General features: G+C 41.8%; 1 protein-coding gene across 2 annotated transcripts; it reads right to left on the reverse strand.

Annotated features, from left to right (window-relative positions):
- Nucleotides 1–4,495: 4,495 nt before the first annotated feature.
- Nucleotides 4,496–17,744, reverse strand: VEZF1 (vascular endothelial zinc finger 1). Of its 2 annotated transcripts, none has more exons than XM_064271288.1 (6): nt 17,602–17,744; nt 12,141–12,835; nt 11,320–11,383; nt 10,042–10,243; nt 8,743–8,883; nt 4,496–5,699 (listed from the first exon to the last, which is right to left on the reverse strand). In XM_064271288.1, the coding sequence occupies exons 1-6, from the start codon at nt 17,632–17,634 to the stop codon at nt 5,272–5,274; spliced, it is 1,563 nt and encodes a 520-aa protein (XP_064127358.1). In that variant the 5' UTR covers nt 17,635–17,744; the 3' UTR covers nt 4,496–5,271. The 2 variants fall into 2 exon arrangements, with proteins under 2 accessions (XP_064127358.1, XP_064127359.1); XM_064271289.1 differs by having other exon boundaries at nt 10,042–10,225; nt 17,602–17,743.
- Nucleotides 17,745–17,941: the final 197 nt, after the last annotated feature.

Raw genomic sequence — 17,941 nt, forward strand, 5'->3', positions numbered from 1 at the left:
GTTTGGACTAGCAGCCTGTCTCAGAGTCCTCTGAGGTAGTCATGTCCAGCCCAGGGAAGATGCATGGGGAAGGGAGGAGGGAGGATCACCACAGGGGTTACACCACAGGAGGCACGAAGACATTTCCTCTTAAATCTCTCTCTGCTTCTTTCTAACTCCCTGTCTTCCCTCTCCCCCTTACCCCTTCCTTCTATATACACATATTCAAGGTTGATTTCTCTCTGGCTCTTTTCCCACCACTAACAAAGTAGGAATTTCTTGGCTCACAGCAAGGGCCTTGGGGATCCAGGCTCATTCAAGCTATGTATGTGTGGAGTTTAGACTGACTCTGTAGGGGCAGAGTCAGAAAAAAATCTCTGGTGGCTCCCAACTGCTCCCTGTCCCAGTCTCTGAGGCTGGCTCTCCTCTCCCTGAGTAGCCTCTAGAAGCAGCACATCTGCCCTCAGCCTTGAACCAGACTGCCAGACAGAGCTGCTGGGCCAGTCACGGAAGGGCGTGTTCCATGTTCCTTCTACTCTCCTTGGTCTCCTTGTCCTCTCCAGCTGTCATGCCAGAGGGATAGCTCATGGACAGACCAGAATGTCTTCCTCAAATGTCCATCTTTATAGATGTTTTTAGGAAAAGGTGGCATTCAAATAACAGGGCTGACACAATGCAGGTGGACCCCACTTTGAGAAAACTCCATAAATAATAATGTGAATTTACAAAAACAGTGAATTCTTCCTGTGTGGTTGGCAGTTAAATATATTAGAAAGGATTCACTCCAATTAATAGTAGTGGTTTTAAGTTCTTATTTTATGTACTCTTCAAAGGGATATTTAGGGGTGGGGAGGCAGGTGGGATGCTGATTTAAAGATAATCTGGGATGAAGAACATTTCTGAAATTATGATGCAAGTCAGTAGTGACAGAGATTTGAAGTATGAAAACCCTTACAACAACAGGACAGTAGTTGTAAAGCAAAATGTACCTGGCCCTCATGGCCCAGGGCCAAGACCTGGTTGTTCCTGTCTTGGGAAGGAGAAGGCTAACTACCCAACCCCTGATGAGTAAGTTCAAGGAGATGGATAGATCACACAAAGATCCAAACCAAAGCCCTTGAACCTCCATTCCTTTTTTGGAAACTAAATGGGCCTTAGATTGCCCAAAGGTATGTGGCTGGGAGAAGCTGGAGTCCAGATTAATGCCCCAACTCAGTACTCAGCCCTGGTTGCCCCCTACTTTTTACAAGGCAGGGAGAGATTATCCAGTGATCTGCTATAAACCAGGCCACCTGTGGGGAGATTTATAGGCCCAAATGGGGACAAATGACATTCTTTCAGGGTACAAGGCTCTTTGAGGAGGAAATGGAAAGGGTGCAGGACTGAGAGTCAGAGCAACTAGGGTAGAGAGGGGAAAGTGATTAGCACTCCATGCACAGATGAGACTTTTTATGTCCAGTGACTCCTGAGGATAGCACAGGGACAACTTCCACCATTCTCTCTACATCCCAAATCCACATCTCTTCAGAATGGACCAAACTGCAGCTCCTTGAGAAGAGACATGTGAACAGCCAGGACTAGAAACATTAGCAACTCAGTGAAGTAACACTTCTCATTCCCAGACAAAAGCAGCACAAGGGACACTCCTCACCCTAGCTGTTCTCACAGTCAATAGGGGGACTAAAGCAACTATCAGAGGAAGTTTGAAAATCGTCAATTCTATATTAAAAATATGTAGTTATCCAAAAGTTTTCATTAAGTGAAATAATTAGATTCATCTTGATTTGCTGTCTGGTGATACTATCACTTGGGTACTTGTAATATCTGTCCTAATAGCCCCCTTGGAGGTAGCCACCATGTCTTCATCACCTTTACATGCCCTTTAGTACCTAACAGTGTCTGGCACATTGTGGGGACTCAGTAACATCTGATGAATCTATTTGACAAAGGGCAAGGGACTCAGCTTAAAACCTTTTTCAAGTAAAGAAACTTGGTCGTAGGGCATGAGAAGGAATGTTCTAAACCCATCTTTCTTTTGGGTAAGGCAGAGGCCTAAGTCTGTGGCTACTGCCCTAAGGCCTGGCTTCCTGACTCTGAACAAGCTACTTAACAGGAGTGCTTCCCTTTTTGTAGTCTGGTGCCTTTCCACCCTCCCTGTCTCCAGGGTATCTCCAAACCAACCAGCTCAGCACTAGTCCTTTGCCCTCTCTCCACCCCAATACTGAGATGTACACACCTGGAGCAGTGCTTCAAAAATTTCACAGTGAATTGATGAAGCTTCTGAGGTATAAAGCAATCCATAACATTTGTGACCGGTTAACTTTAATTTGTCAAAATAAATCTGCAGTATTTTGCATGTTAGTAATACAGTGCTGGTATTGACAAGTAAAATCATCATCTGCTTACATAGAAACCTTCATTTAGGAGCACACCTTAGGAGGGAAATGGATACACAATAAAGGCAAATGCAGGCCAAGCAGCGAGCCCTAGAGCGTAACAGGCTGGATGTCAGATTTGAGGATTATCTAATACAACTGTTCAGCTGCCAATCTGATAAAAGGGGAAGCTCAACCAGGTTACAACCAGAAGGGAAAACATACTCTCTGCCTTTTCGTAGACCGGCGGCCGTCGTGCTTTCAACACCTGGTTGAATCAGTTCATCAGCATCAAAACTCAATTCCAGTTCCAAGACAGGAGAATTTCACCACACAACCTACCTGTACCCCCCGTTTCAGTGGCCTGCCCTCACCCTCATTCTGTCATCAACTCTCCCCCTCCAAAAGAAGACACAATGTGGCTTTATTATTGCAGACAAGCTTCTTAGGTGAATGAAGGATGCATACAAAATAGCATTTTAATTGAAGTCATACAATGAAGTCTCACTCCTGTTTATTATACAATGAATTGATAAAACAATCATTTCTAGTAAATAGCTTCTTCTTCTTTTTTTTAAAAAGAACTAATACTTTCAGGGTTCTGAAGACCACACTCTAGCCTGGGGGTAGCCCACACCTGCCCCCACTGAGGACTGCTCCTTGGGCCCCAGTGGAGGAAGCCTGGACTGTCTGAATTGTGGATGAGCGAGATTGCCAGCCCAGCCTTGGGAGAGATGAAAGATCCCGGCAGGCAGAGCTAGAACCAGGTCCTGGGGCTATGTGCCAGGAAATGTGGGCTTCCTCCAAATGTGGCCACTGCCTTCCCAATCCTGGCCTCAGCAGGGCCATGTATGGGCCTTCCCTACATGAGTCCTTCCAGTAGTCCACACATAATTCTCTACATATTAAAACAAACCATCTTTGTACTGTGGATAAGAACAGTTGTAACAAAGTCATAGCTACATATTTTTCTCTACATTTTGTTTATTGAGACAAACTAATTAAAAGGCACAAACATAGGGCATGTTTACATGGACATTATAACAAACATATACATTAAAAGTGTAGGAATGTGTTGCCTTCCTGCTAAACAGAAAGTTCCTAAGCTTTTATATATACAAAAGTTGTACAATTTAATGTCCTAAAGTACAAAAGATCATTTATAAAATTATTTTACACTAAGTACTATTTATTTTTTTTACTATGTAGTTCAACCCCCTAGAACTGTTTTGTATAATGATACACAGATACCTGTCCCTGATGTAGGAAGTCTGCCTCAGATGCAAGGTGTTTTGATGCTTGAACTGACACAGTGGGGTATAAACGGAAGTCATCCAGTTTGATAGTCAGTCCTGCAAACATTCTGTGAGATTAACAACTAATTTCCATTTCTCTTAACTGCAAGATTAAAAAAGGAAAAAACAAAACAAAAACATATTGCAACTTAGAAAAAAAAAATCACAGCGTCTTGGTTGTAGTTTTTTTTTTTTTTAAACACAATGTTTTAAAAACATCAACGTGTGGCATGATGGTGTAAGAGCGTCTGTTTCCCTAGATTTTGGTTTCTACTTTAGGTACAGAGATAAAACGTCCTGCTAAGGAATAAAAAGCACATGTCTCAACGTGCACGATCACTGCTGGGCTTCCAGGGGGAGTGCAGACAGCTGTCTCCCTGAAAACGTCACAAAGCTGATACAAGTGTTTTTTCAAAGAAGGAAAAAAAAAAAAAATGATGTCCATATTTACAAAGTTGAACAAATCTGCACAATACTTGATTAAGAAACGGAAGGAAAAATTAAAGAATAAAGACACGCTTTGCTTGTTCTGAAGGGGGATACTACCTAGTTAGTGGTTAGAATAAAAACTGTATACAATTTAATATAAGACATAAACTCTAGTGAGCAACTAACACATTGTCCCTGTTGTAACATCAACAGGCTCTGATTGGGAGAGAGAGGGGCATATCACATCCCAGTGCCTCCAGCGTCTTCCAATTTAAAGCAATATATTTTAACTGTTCCAAAGTACTCCTTGGCTCCTGAGTAGGAGTCCCATTGGCCTCCGTTTGTTAGGAGCCTGCCTGTCCGCACACTTGACTTCTGTCACTTGCGGTCTTTTCTTACCAAAACACAATCTGTATATTTTGGTTGGGTTCTTCTTCTTCTTCTTCTTTTTTTTTTTTTTTTTTAATTTTTTAAAAAAGTCAGCTACGATGCTATATTCCGTCAGGATTAATATGCTGAGCAATATTTACATCTCCAAATATCAGGTCACAATCCCTATTATATGTTGAAGTTAGAATGATAAATTATCATATGCTTTGCATATCAGAGCTGGTATCACCTTTCCCATAGGGAATGCTGCCTGAAATTAACATATTCCCAAAGGTAAAATGCATATTCTCTGAAATGCATTTTATTATGACAATGCATGTATTTTACTCATAAAAACAATAAACACAAAGAATTCTACACTAGCTCTCCATCTGTGGATTTAGGACTTCAGGTTAAAATCAGTCATCCACATTGTATGAGGAGAAAAGTTGTGCTAGTGTTTATAATAAAATGACTTCTCGGGATTAGAAACCGTAACGCTGCTTTTTTATTTTGAAATGGGTTTTACTTTTTTATGATTGGTTTTAATTCTGGCATTTCATCTGGCCAACTACTACCTTGTTTAAGCAATGCTGTGAACTAAAAGGAATTTCTGATTAAACTAAAGTGGTCCAATGATAAGTTACATATACACCCTACTTTGAACAATTCCAGCCAAAATTGGAGAAAAATGCTACTATACTCTTATTAACTAATGTAATAAAATCTCCCAGTTTCATGGTTTACTTTTTGCTTTAATGAACTAAAAATAAGTTGCTGGTAAATATTTACTTTAAACTCATATTTTGATTTTATAATACTGTTTACCAAGGCGGTGATGTAGGCAAAGCTTGGGGTAAGAAAGGCATGCTCTCTACAGGCCTCATTGCTATATTGAGAGGGGCAGCTAATGTCATAGGTGTGGGCAAGTTCATTGGAGATGTGATCGTGACAGGGTGTGCTATATTCACTGGGGCAGTGACAGGGGTGGGGAGGTTGACCGGGGTAGTGAGTGTTAAAGGAGAGGTCATGGATAATGGACTGGTGATAGTTACAGGGTGCCCTATGTTCATTGGGCTGGTTATGTTAACTGCACTTGAAACATTTACTGGACTTCTCATGCTCATTGCAGCTGCTACTGTGACTGGGTTTGACATAGTCCCAGACGACACAGAGGACGTTATATTGAATGGAGTACTGAGAGTCACAGGTGTCGTAGCAGCCGTGGAGGTTTGGCACAGGTTAGCAGCTTCTAAAATAAGAAGACAAAAGGGCCTTTAGACTCTCAAAACAGTGAACAAAATTCACAAAGAGTTTCTGAATCAACTTCTTTTAATTAAAAAGGACAAACATGTAATAAATTAAATTACAGTTTTCAACCAAGTAGTCAATAAGAGGGAGGAGCCTTCCGAGCACAAGACTGGGGGCCAGGAACCCCAGTGTGTGAATCTCTTTTCTGATGCTATACCTCCTACAAGAACTAAGGCGACTTATTTAGCCTTACACTTTTGGTTTCAAGTTCAAATTTACTTACCTACCTCACAGTGATGCTTAACTTCTGCAGATAGTTAACTTCTGCAAGGTGCTCTGAGGGGAGGGGGACAGAGATACGGAGTATGGCTAAGTAGTCCCACTACTACTTCATGCAGTTCCTCTGAATTCTAAATACTCTCCTGGGAAGAGCCAACCACCAACAGGAGAGAAGAGCTTGTTTACAGAGTTGAGCCAATGGTTACACAATAACATATAATCAGAGAAATCTTCTCATGAGGCACACTGTAACTATCAGAGAGAGGTGTACATACTCAATAGTATGTGCTCTAAAGTCCTCTCAGAGGTGAAGCCACATTCTGTTATGGTTTTAAAAATTCATAATTAGGGATCAAGAAGCAAGCTATTTTATTATCACCTGCTTATATTCAGTCTTAGAAAACTGTTTTTGATTAATAATCCTGTTGTTTTTGGTTGTTTCTTAATGATGCTAACAAAGAAAAAAATACTCCTCAGTAGGCTTTATGTTCTCCTCCCCACTCCCATTTCCTCTTCTCTTTCTGGTTAACACAGTCACCTACTTTACATCTAGTATAATTTAACTGCACATATCACACACCACCAAGCATACTAAGGAGGACTAATCAGGCAAGGAGATCTTGCAGTGAGTTGGGGACCCCTAGTCCTTGCTATCTGCAAAGTCTGGGCACTTCCTAAAGAAAACTTCCCGAAAAGGAACACTCCCATCCTGAAGCAAAATTCAACACCACCTGCTGGTTTGCCAGAAAAAAAAAAAATGGCAATATGGAGACAAATGGGTGGGCTGGCTGTGACTTGGTTGTCAAAATGGAGAAATGCATTTGAAACTAAAGACGGAGGTCTGCACACTCCTACACAGGGATCAAATCATCTCAGGTGGACCCTTGAGTTGTTAAATAGTCAATAGACAGCCCTTCCTTGGTCAATATAAGTTTGGCAGATACTATATATCAAGGATTCCCAAATCTGGCTGATGATCAAAATCATCTATCCAGGAAGCTTCAATAGTGAAATTTAGATGGGACCTGGGAAACCTGTATTTTAAAAAGCTCCCTAAGATTATGATTTAGATTGAGAACTGATATTATCTTACTCTACATTAGGCCCAATATTTAAAGAGACATTGCTGATTCAAGTTTAGGTTTTCAAGCCAGGAGCCTTCCTTCCCTCAAGAGGTGACGTTTACTAACATGAACACAGAGGTTGCTAACATCAGTGGTCACTTTCAGAGAGATTCATGCTATGAATGGGAATATAACAGCATTTTGTTTCCTGGAGGTCAGAAGATGAGCTAAACAATTGAGTCTTATTGTGCAAGCAAACTGAAATACAATACCAAATAGAAAAGTGCTGAAACAAAAGAGAGAGCGAGAGAAGGCCAACTTGCTTTTGAGGTGATGGTAGCATTGCTAAGGACAGTCTCCTTCGGCTTTCCCCACAGGAGCTTCACTCTCCCTTGCACGCGGCCTGCCTCTGCCTAGTGCCACCCCTCACCGCCCCCTGCCCCACCCCCGCTCCCCGCATTTTCTTTTCAATCTAACAGTTTTTTTTTTTTTAACTATGACTTAGTTAAAAACTTTTATTCTTCCTCCAAGTAAAACATTCTCTATAATACACTTTCAACCCACTAAGTAATTATCATTGCACCAAAAAACATTTTTATCAAAGTAACGACAACTCTTCATTTGAAGACAGGAACAAGCAGCACCTGAAGAAGGGTAGAAAGCCTATCTGGACTGCTTCCTTCTTTTCCTCCGATGCCAGCAGATGTATGAAAAAGAATGCTATTCCCTTTTTGTTTATCCAAACACGGGATTTTTAGAAGGGATCTGAGGAAGGGAAGAACCACGCTGCATAAAAGCAAGAGGTGAAGAAACTATACAGCAAAGGAATTACAGAAGAGCCTATATGCAGAGGATTCTTTATGAATTTAAAATACAACTGTAAGGCATGGCAAGGGTGGGAGAAGAAAGAAGGAATTTAGGAATCTGTCCTATGGCTGAGGATGCACTGACAAAATGACTTACTTGAAATGGCTACACAACAGACCAGAAGCCAAAGCTGCAACAAGTAGCTATGTTGAAAACTGACACCCCAAATGATTCTTTGTTAAGACATACAAGAGAGAAAAGCACACCATTCTCAATTTTTGTGACAACTACAGTGGAGTCCCTCACAGCAGAAGCACAGAACATGTTAAGTTATAAAGCTATGACTGAGGAGATTAAGGGTGAAACCAAAAGGAAAGAAGTCAGCACTATACAGTCTGAAAAGTATAATAAATAAAACAATGCAGAAAGGATACTAAATGAGCAAAACATAGCACAGTAGTAAGAAAGTGAACTTAGATACACACAAGGTTGGTATTTCACCCACCTATTTTTTTTTTTTTCCTCAAAGTGGGAATACTTTAATAAGAAAAAAGGAGCCCGTAATGCAGGGATGTCGACAACAAAATGAACAACAAAACGGAACTCTGAGCAAAGCAAAGAACCAAATTTGTCTCCAAATTTATAACGAAAAGTAAGTCGAAAGAAAGAACATGCTAAGAAGTACTGAGAATTTTTACTTTCTAGTAATAAAAACTTATCTGGAAGTTTTGTTGCCAGTAACTAAACTTTACCAGACATGTCCCACCATTTAGTAATTACAAGTTTTCACAAAGTCAGATTCCCTAAGCTCTAGGTGCTCTACTTTGATCACTTCGCACACTAAATTAAAACAATTCCGAAGCTATACCTTGACCACGGGAAGCCTCATCTTACCTTTCTTCCTTGCTTTGACAGCTTCTTCCCACAGTCTCAGTGTCTCTACCTGCTTCCCTGGCCAGCTTGTCACATGTTGTTGCTGTTGCTGCTGCTGCTGTTGCTGCTGCTTCTGGTTGCTGGTCTCTTCACTCATGCATGCTACTCCAAAGACAAACCAGAAATACTATATTTACCTTGAAAAAGTGTGGCCATTTTTTCAAAATCCAAAACTTAGATACTTTGACTCCTCACGCCTCTGAGATCTTTCTCATTTGACTTTATAGCTCTTACTACAGTGCATCTCTTTTTGCTGCTTGTGTTTATATTGATCATGACAGATGAGTTAATAAAATATCTAGAGAGCTACGGAAAACCAATATAAAAGAGAAAAGAGATTTCTGCTATATTAAAAAGCAAGTGTCTTTTAATGGAAGTTGGGGAATATTATCATGGATTAATCAATGTGTTTACCAAAATATTCAATATACTTGCTTACTTGACCACAATGATGTACACTAAAAGTAAAATTTTTAAAAGTTAACACGGTATAATGTGCTAGATAATAAACCCAAGGAACTTACAAAGGAGCAAAATGGATGAGATTAAAACACATTAAGCTTTCTTTCTCATTCACTTTGGCCCCCTACTTTTTGAGAATTTGATGTTTCTGCTGCATAAAGTACATATGTAACACAGAATTAAGAAAATGCTTTTTTCTAGTGGAAAAGAAATCGTAAAAGCAGCAGACTGGGTAAATTAAAGTATTAAATTTCACCCACAAGTTCTGAATGGATATATGTCCCATTTCTCTACAGATTTGGGTTTGAAAGGCAAACTTATTAATATTACTTTCACCTTTAAGGTTATTATTAACATGTTATTAATACAATCAGGAGTTAGTAGACATTGCTATTCAAGAATCTCCCTAACATTAAATAAAATAATAAAAATTGCTTAGAAAAGAAACAGCTTCCTAATTTTGTTTCTGCTATTTCATTTCCAACCCAGTAGAGCTTTTTATTCACATCCCATAGAAGGGACACACTGAAAAACAGCTGTGGGGAAATCCTGCTCTCCTAACACGGGTGTTATCCACAGTCAAGCACAGTGGAGAGTCTATCAATGAGGTTTGTGTAGATACACGTGGAGCATATTTCTGACACTGATGTGTGTTTGCACGCTTCAGTAACAGGAGGAAACACGTAAGATGGACATTAATCTAGTCCTGAAAGCATAGTGAAAATACCTTTGATACATCATAAAACAGCTAGATTTCATCAATTTGAAATGCAAAAACAAATGTGAAGAGTCACCTACTTTTATTGATGCCTTGTTTACATGTATTACAGTTGATACTTTGGCTCTGCCCATGTGTCTTTAAGTGGCTGGTGATATATGCTGCACTCAGAAGTTTCCCACAGATATTACACGATACCTTGCCTTCGTGGCGCACCATGTGTGTCCGCAGTCTGTCTTTGGTGGCAAAGGCAGCAGTGCATGTCTGCATGAGGGAGGAAAACTTTTTTTAAATATAGACTATCCTGTTCCACTCATTTTAAAATATGTTATATTCTATGCATTACTCTACCCCCATCAGCAAGCAGACTGAGCTATTTGAATTTTAATTGCATGTGTTACTCAGAATCATAATTTTCAAAACACTTGGTGAATTTTAGACACTTCCATTTCAGGGGAGGAAAAAATATCAACACAGAGTAATGAAAAGATGGGGGCTTTAGAGTCAGTTAAACCTGGGTTTAAAACCAGCTCTACAATTTACTAAACAGCATAACTTTGAACAAGTTAGTTAACCTCTCTGAATCTGTTCCTTCATGGATAAAATGGGGATAGTAATACCTACCTCACAGGACTGCTGCTGGATAAGAGCCTGGCCCCAGGCCTGGCATGCAGCAAGCACTTAACTCAAAGAACATTAGCTTCCTCCCTTCAGCTGGATTTTTCTTAGAATTCAAATCATTTACTTAATAAAATCAGTCATTAACAAACTTAACTGAAAGGAGCACAAAAAGACTTCCAGCAATAACCAGAATTACTAATGCCTAAAACAGTCCTTTGATTTAGCAAAATTCTTAACTTTTTCATTGTCACAACTTATGTCAAATGAAGTCATTAACGAAGAGATATTCAAATTAGAAAAAGTTCCAATTTGGCATTAACAGACAAAAATTCATTAAGTGATAATATTTGAGAGAAAATTAATATTTTCCCCTATTACAACTGAAACAATCTCAATCATCAACTCAGAAATTCAAAGCACTTCATTCTTTTACTCCTTTTAAATACATAATGATCTTTATAAGAGCTATAATTTTTTTTCCCTCAAAATAAAAAATTTTGTTGCCCAAGGAAAGGGAAGCGTAGTTTAACAAAAACAATACATTTAAATTTTTAAATGCTCTTGCCTCACAGAATGAGAAGCTGTCGTTTATACTAAGACTAAAACTCAAATGGACCACATTTACTCAAGTCAGTGATTTTACGATCACTCAAGAGCCACGAGAGTTGATTGGCTCAGACCTTCTGGATAACGTGCATTAAGCGCTACACTAAGGATAAGTCATTTTTAACTCTTACTTGGCATTTGAAGGGTCTTTCTGTTGAATGGACATGTTTTACGTGACAGCTTAAGTGGTCAGGCCTGTGAAAGAGAGAGTTTCAACAGAAGATGTAATGGAACACACTCAGAGAAATGCTACTTACTGTGATGTGTACATGATCGGCAGATTTGGGGAGCATTTTAAACACGGCTAGCATAATTACCAACTCCCCCTCCCCCCAGTACAAGCCTCCTTACCGCTCTTGCCATTAAAAAGTCTTAGTCCTTTACCTGATCATTTTCTCTTCTAGTCAATACCAAATCACATTAGGTCTTGGTTCTTTACGATTATAAAATATCCACATTTTTAGTCCTAACGCTTGCCAGAAATAGCTACTACTATAGTAACTTTAAAAGCTTTTAAAAATAATATTCAAATGTTAGTTCCCACCACAAAAAAAAAGGAAAATATTCTCCTAAAAGTTTTATTGAGCGTCTCCCAAGTCACCTCAACTTTCAGGAAGCAAGTTCCTTTGATTCGCACAGTGAACCTCCTATCTAGTCACCCAACTGAAGTGGAAACCGGTGGTTTTGCAGTGATAAGTATCCCTGTGCCAAGTGAAGGTTTGAGTCTACCAAGGCACTTCTTAACTGACGTAGTAAGTTAGATCACTATGTCGCCACTTGTCAACTACACCAAACTGGAATTAGATCTGGAGTATAACACTTCTTTATCACCAATCTCCTCTAACAAGGCAGGCCAGCCCACATCTATTCTCACATAAACCTTCAAGATCACACAGAAATAAATCTGAAGTTTCACTGTTATAATTTAAAAAAGCAAAGCAAAACGCAGTACCTCGAGAAGCCTTTCCCACAAACACTGCAAGTATAGGGTTTGGTGATGCCTCCTTCGTGAGACCTCACATGATAAGTCATCCGGTCCTTCCTCTTGAAGCGCTGATTACAAACAGGACACTCAAAAGGCTTTTCGTCTGAATGGGAGAGCTTGTGCCGATTGAGGTGGTACACATCTCGGAAGGCCTTCCCACACATCTCACAAGCATGGTTCTTCTTGACGGGCTTACTGGGTTTCTTGACAGACTGGGTCACGGGCATAGCTGTGGTGCTGGCACTGCTGCTGGGGTTAGTGCCCGAGGAAGATGTAGTGACTGTTGACAAGATGCCTGCAATGGTTGAGACCAACGAAGTTCGGCTGCTGTCCCCAGCGATGGTGGAGATAAGGGGAACCACTGTGGTGGGGGTTTTCTTTCGCTGGGACACCAACTTGATCCCTGTGTGGCAGGACTCGTGGCGCCTCAGGTGATAGCTGTCCCTGAAAGCTTTACTGCAGTAAGTGCACACAAATGAAGTTTTGGGTTTTTCTTTTTTAATCCCAATGGCATCCTTTAATGTTTCTGGCGCAGCCTGAGGTTTCTGAGTTATAGGTATTGGAAGCAATGGTTTCTGATCAGGGGGCTCCACAGCAGAGCTCAGGAGGGGCAGCAAGCTGTTCTGTGCTGCCTGCTGTTGGTGATGGGAGGCTTCATGGGCCTAAAACCAAACATTTACACTTCAGAAACTCAGCCTCTCACAATGACCTTCAAAATTCAACATGCTCCAGACAACAGAGACCAGAAGAAGCAGTCAAAGAGCCTGCGAGCTAACTCTCTGAGATCCAGCAACCACCTAGTTACAATCAAAGCTCCTAATACAAAACATTTAAAATATCAGTGTGCAGACACAAAACTTTTTAAGTTGCTGACAGTGATCTTGCTTTCAAACAGCCGACTAAACTATATACCAGCCTGGTTCGTAAGGGATATAACAGCTGATGAAATCAGTGTGCATTAGTCTGTCAGCGCTGAAACCGAGTTTAAATAACTTGTCAAAAAAAAAAATAACACTCCCGACTTAAGCATTTAGCAGTAACACACACACACACACACACACACACACACACACACAACATAATCATCTACCTGGCCATTACCTAGGAAAGGAAAGGTACCAGGTCTCTCCCTTTCCATCAGAGAACTTAGTGATTGAGCAAGGGGGCTGCTGCTAATGATGAAAGCAATCTAGTGTTCTGGATACACATGCTAGTTAAGTTTCCTTTTAAAGTTTTCACTTAACTCTACTAAAATAATTGGTTGAAATGAAACCTGCTATTATTTGACCTGGAAGGCATCTGTGAAGGTAGCCCATAGCAAAACACCTGTCAGTTGTTTCTCAGTTCATTTAATCCTACACTAGAAGTCTGCATCCTTTACCAACACTACTTGTTCAAGTCCTAAATGCTCAAAGACAGACTAATAAGAAAAAAAAAAAAAAAAAACTATATTTAAAATTCCTCCATGTTCATCTTCTTCCAGCAGTTGTAGGTTTTGTTAAAGTATCAGACATTTGCTCTGTTATAATGTGCTTTTCCATTCCAAAACTGGGGGCTGGACACTGCCTGGAAATTTTCCTTAGCTGCATTGAAACCAAAATTTCATCGCGGTTCAGGTTCTTGGTATTTATGAGTAGTTACACTCCTTGGATTCGATTCTTTCAAAATTCTCCACACCTTCATACTGATAAACATTTAGGAAATGATGGAAAATATTCCTGAAATAGTTCTTCCTAATTTTTTTTTTTAATATGTTGTTCTTTATCAACATCATTTTTGAAACTCTTGACAGTCAGCCCAAGTCCCTAAGCTTGAGTTTTGTAATCCTAAAAGGATTATGTACTCAGAGGTAAAGAGTTCCAAATATATTTTAAGCATACACTGTCCTAGGAGAGGCCCTTCTGAGCATCTTACACACTTTAGATGTTTATTCACCCTTCTCACGCTGTAATCACAAGTCCTACAGCTAACTTAAGGACAGAAAAATAAGGAGACAGACAGACGGACAGACACACACACACAGAGCTCCTCCTGATGGATAAGAACATTTCCCACACGATGCTGATGGATAAGAACTCTACCACACATGGATCATGTGTATCTTTATCTGATGGCAGCACAGCAGCTAAACCTGGTAAATGATTAGGTGGTACTGTATCCAGAGTTATCAGTTTCAAATTTTGTATTTTTTATTTCATCTTCCTTTGAGTCCTGAAAACACTCTTATTAATTATGTGCTTACTTATGAGCATCTTTTTGGACTTAAGTGATCATACTGAACTTACAGTCCACTTTCAATTTATGGGGCTCCTGTAACTGTCAGATGTCTACCCAGGAGACATCAGTAGAAACTTTACAGAATTTGAACTCTAATTTTACCCCACTTCCAACCTAGCTGTAGGATACCCAAGTTTCCATACAGTATACAAATAGTTAATAGCTGAGCTAGCTCAACATATACAACTTCAAAGGCTAACAGATCAGATAATAGAGAATGCAAATCTTCTGGACAAAGTTCAGACTTTCAGCATTTAGAGGTATTTTTCAATCCTAAATGACCATTAGTGCAATGAAGTACTAAAAGCACTTACTGCCATTTTATCAATTCAGATCTCTGTGGCAACATAAAGTATTTTTACAGCATTGCTGACGCTCACTCTCACCCGAGGGTCACACCAGGTCTCTGCTTCTTTGGTGAAATGCTGTAGAATGCCTTGACCACTACAGTAATCACTCCCTGAGGATTCCTAAGAACCCCACACTTTTACATGAAGCCCTTCTAAGACAGGTATTGGGTTTTCCCAACTTGTTCTCTGGGGGAGAGAGAAAGTAACCACCACAGCCTGCCTTCAGTGAAGTGATTTATTTTTAAAATATACTTTCTGTGTAGGCTTGTATTTGATTAGCATTATTAAATCAGAGTTTTAATTATCTCCCATCTCTTTCAACTGCAAGGCTTTTTAACCCTGCCCAAGCTATCCTTTTTCTGGGCTGGCAAAAAACAACACAAAAATGTTGTTTCATCACCCAGGGTGGAAGGATATGGCACCATGAAATCTCCAGTGCTAGAGGGTAAAAGATTTTGTACTGAAACAAATTAGCATTGGTGAGTCATATCTTGAATGTCCTGTTAGGAGAATCATCCATCAAACATTTTAACAGCTATGGCTTTCACTTTCCACCAGGTTATCTGGGAAGCAAGCAGGTGTTAAATTGTTCTAAAACATAAATTCAATAGGATGCTCCAGGAAACAAGAGAGTTTAACTCTCCATTTCCCCAGTGAAAATTTCATTAAATCGGAACTGATTAAGTCTATTCATACCTTTCCACAGAAAAGACTGAAATAGTCTCTTTACCTATTCAACTGTCTTCAGTTCTAAATTATAAGTTCTCCAACAATTTTCACTGCACACACTGCCAAGCCCAGGATCAAATATTAGTTTTCAAACTTCGCCATCAGGAAAAAAAAAAAAAAAGAAGATTTTAATAGTTAAAAACATTAATATAAAGTCTAATTTAAAAACTGACCAATAAATGCTTGGCATTTACTTTACTCAGGGAAAGATTAAAAAAAAAGAATCTCAAAAGGTTTTTCAATTAGCTTTTCAAAGATTAGTTATAGGTTCTTCCTTTATGTCAAGAACTCTTTTTTCTCAATCTCCATTAAGTTTATAGACATCAGGTTTAATATGGTAAATCTACATCATCCATCACAAGAAAACCACTGCTGAGGTCCATTAATTCCACTTTTAAGTGACCATTTGAAAGTTTTTTCTAAAGACGGCAGTCACCACCTTTACACCAACCTGGGTACCAGCTAGTTATCTATCACTTTTTTTCCAATGCATTTTAAGTTGATTTATCACATTATTATCAAGCTCATTGAAGCCCAGAAAAATACCAGATCAGAATAAGAGGAAAGTTTGAATTCCATAATTTTGAATATCTTCAATTTTAAGAAGCCTGAATACATTTTAACTACGTAAAAATCAAATTACCCACATTTGAAAGAACACATGTTTTAAAACAATAAAACCAGTCTACACAATAGGGAACGTCTGAGGTCTCAAATTCCCTATATTAACTCCATTGGGATGGGTCCAGTAGCTGGGAGAACTGTATTTTGAAAATTGTGCATCCGTTCCTGGTTGGTTCTAAATGGCCTCAAGCGCCCCAAGTACGCTTTTGGGGTTTCACGAAATTATTCAAAGAAGGAAAATAACCCGGAGAGGCGGGAAGAACGCACTTAAAGCGACGAGCTTCCTAACGTCCTCCGGTTCGGAAGTTTCCCCGTGAGCTCATCACTACTGCCCATTAAAGTGCTCCGTTTGCAAACAGAAAACGAAGCAGGAAAAAAACTAAGTTCCAGCCCAAGTCTTCCATGCAGGGGTCCTCCGGCTAAAGTAAGCGGGCAAGAGGATTGCCAACGTATCAACTACAGTCACTTTCAAGTTTCTTGCAAAAAGCGAACACCAACACCCCAACGGGTGACTCATCTGGGGGCTTTGTAAGCAGACTTTGTTTGCTCTCTCCACTTTCCGTCTCCCCCACTTGGTCAGAGGAAACGTTCGAGGTGGGACAGGAGAGCAAAACGCTGCTGGAGAGGTCCGGCCTCCAGGAATCCCGGCACCCGCCTCGCCCCTGTCGCCCCACTCCCCTCGCCCGGGATCGGCTGGGGGATTCCCCGGGCTGAATGGGACGGCGGGAGAGCTGGACAGAGGGAAAGGGTGTCAGCTGCCAAGGCTCGGCAGAGGTTTGGGAAAGAAAAATGGAAATTCAGTGAAAAAGTTTGGGGAAGACGTACACACTCAAAACACACTCCGACGGGGTAAACACGGGGGGGGGGCGGCAGAAAGGGGGAGTGGCGGGGAGCCCAGGATGCCCGCTATTCGCGGGAATAGGGGGTTCAGAAAGTCAACAAAAAAAAGAGAGGAGAGGGAGGTGAAAGGAGGAGGAAAGCGAAAGATGGATGAATTATGGGGGAAGGGAAGGAAAGGGACTCAGAGTAGGACCTGGGGACCCCCTCACCCCACGGTGCGGCCCCGGGCCGGACGCGCAGTGGCCGAGCGGCCCGCGCTAGCCTATCCAGCGGCCCGGCGCCCTCCTTTCTCTGGTGGTGACAGCGACCGGCCTCCTCCCTTCCGCTTCAGAGCGGGAGGGAAGGGTGTGTGTGTGCGTGAGTGTGCTGGGGGGGGGGCCCCGGGGCTCACCCCGAGGCCTGCTCTCTCCCCCGCACCCCGTGAGGCCGCCTCCTTTCACCTCAGCAGCCCCGCTCCTCCGGGGCTGGCGGGCGGAAAAACAAAGGGGGATTAAGGCCGGGCCGGAGAGCGGAGCCGGGAGGGAGGGGAGGAGGAGCGCCCTCCCGCCCGCCAGCCCGGGGCCCGGCCCCCCTGTCCCCCCCGTGCCCCCCGGGGGGGCCCCCAGTACCTGGAACAGGAACGCGGTCCAGTTGGCCTCCATGGCTGCGGCAGCCGACCCCCCCTCCTCCCCACTCCCCCCGCTCGGGGAGCCTCCTCAGCCGGAGGAGGCGACAACAAAGCGGCGGCGGCGGCGGCGGCGGCAGCGGCAGCGGCGGCTCCTCAACATGGCAGCGCCGAGCGCGGCCACTTCCGGTAACCTCCGGGACGCACCACCGCGGCGGCGAGCGCGGGCGGGGGGGGAGCCCCGGCCCGGCCGCCGCCGCCCCCAGTTGCCCGGACCCCTACTGGGCGTCCCCGCTGCCGGCTCGCCTCCTCGGAGCTCAGCCAGTGCCCGGCGGCGGTGGGGT

This window comes from Loxodonta africana, chromosome 18 (genome assembly GCF_030014295.1).
Source record: "Loxodonta africana isolate mLoxAfr1 chromosome 18, mLoxAfr1.hap2, whole genome shotgun sequence".
In the NCBI taxonomy this organism is placed as follows: Eukaryota; Metazoa; Chordata; class Mammalia; order Proboscidea; family Elephantidae; genus Loxodonta; species Loxodonta africana.

Bases quoted from the DNA above. Each gene is read 5' to 3' on its own strand.
- VEZF1 (XM_064271288.1), bottom strand. From the start codon at position 17,634: ATGGAGGCCAACTGGACCGCGTTCCTGTTCCAG. The intron at 11,384-12,140 runs GTACTGCGTTTT...TCTCTTTCACAG, and splicing joins TGTGGGAAAGGCTTCTCGAG to GCCTGACCACTTAAGCTGTC. The intron at 5,700-8,742 runs GTAAGATGAGGC...TTCTTATTTTAG, and splicing joins TGTCAAAGCAAGGAAGAAAG to AAGCTGCTAACCTGTGCCAA.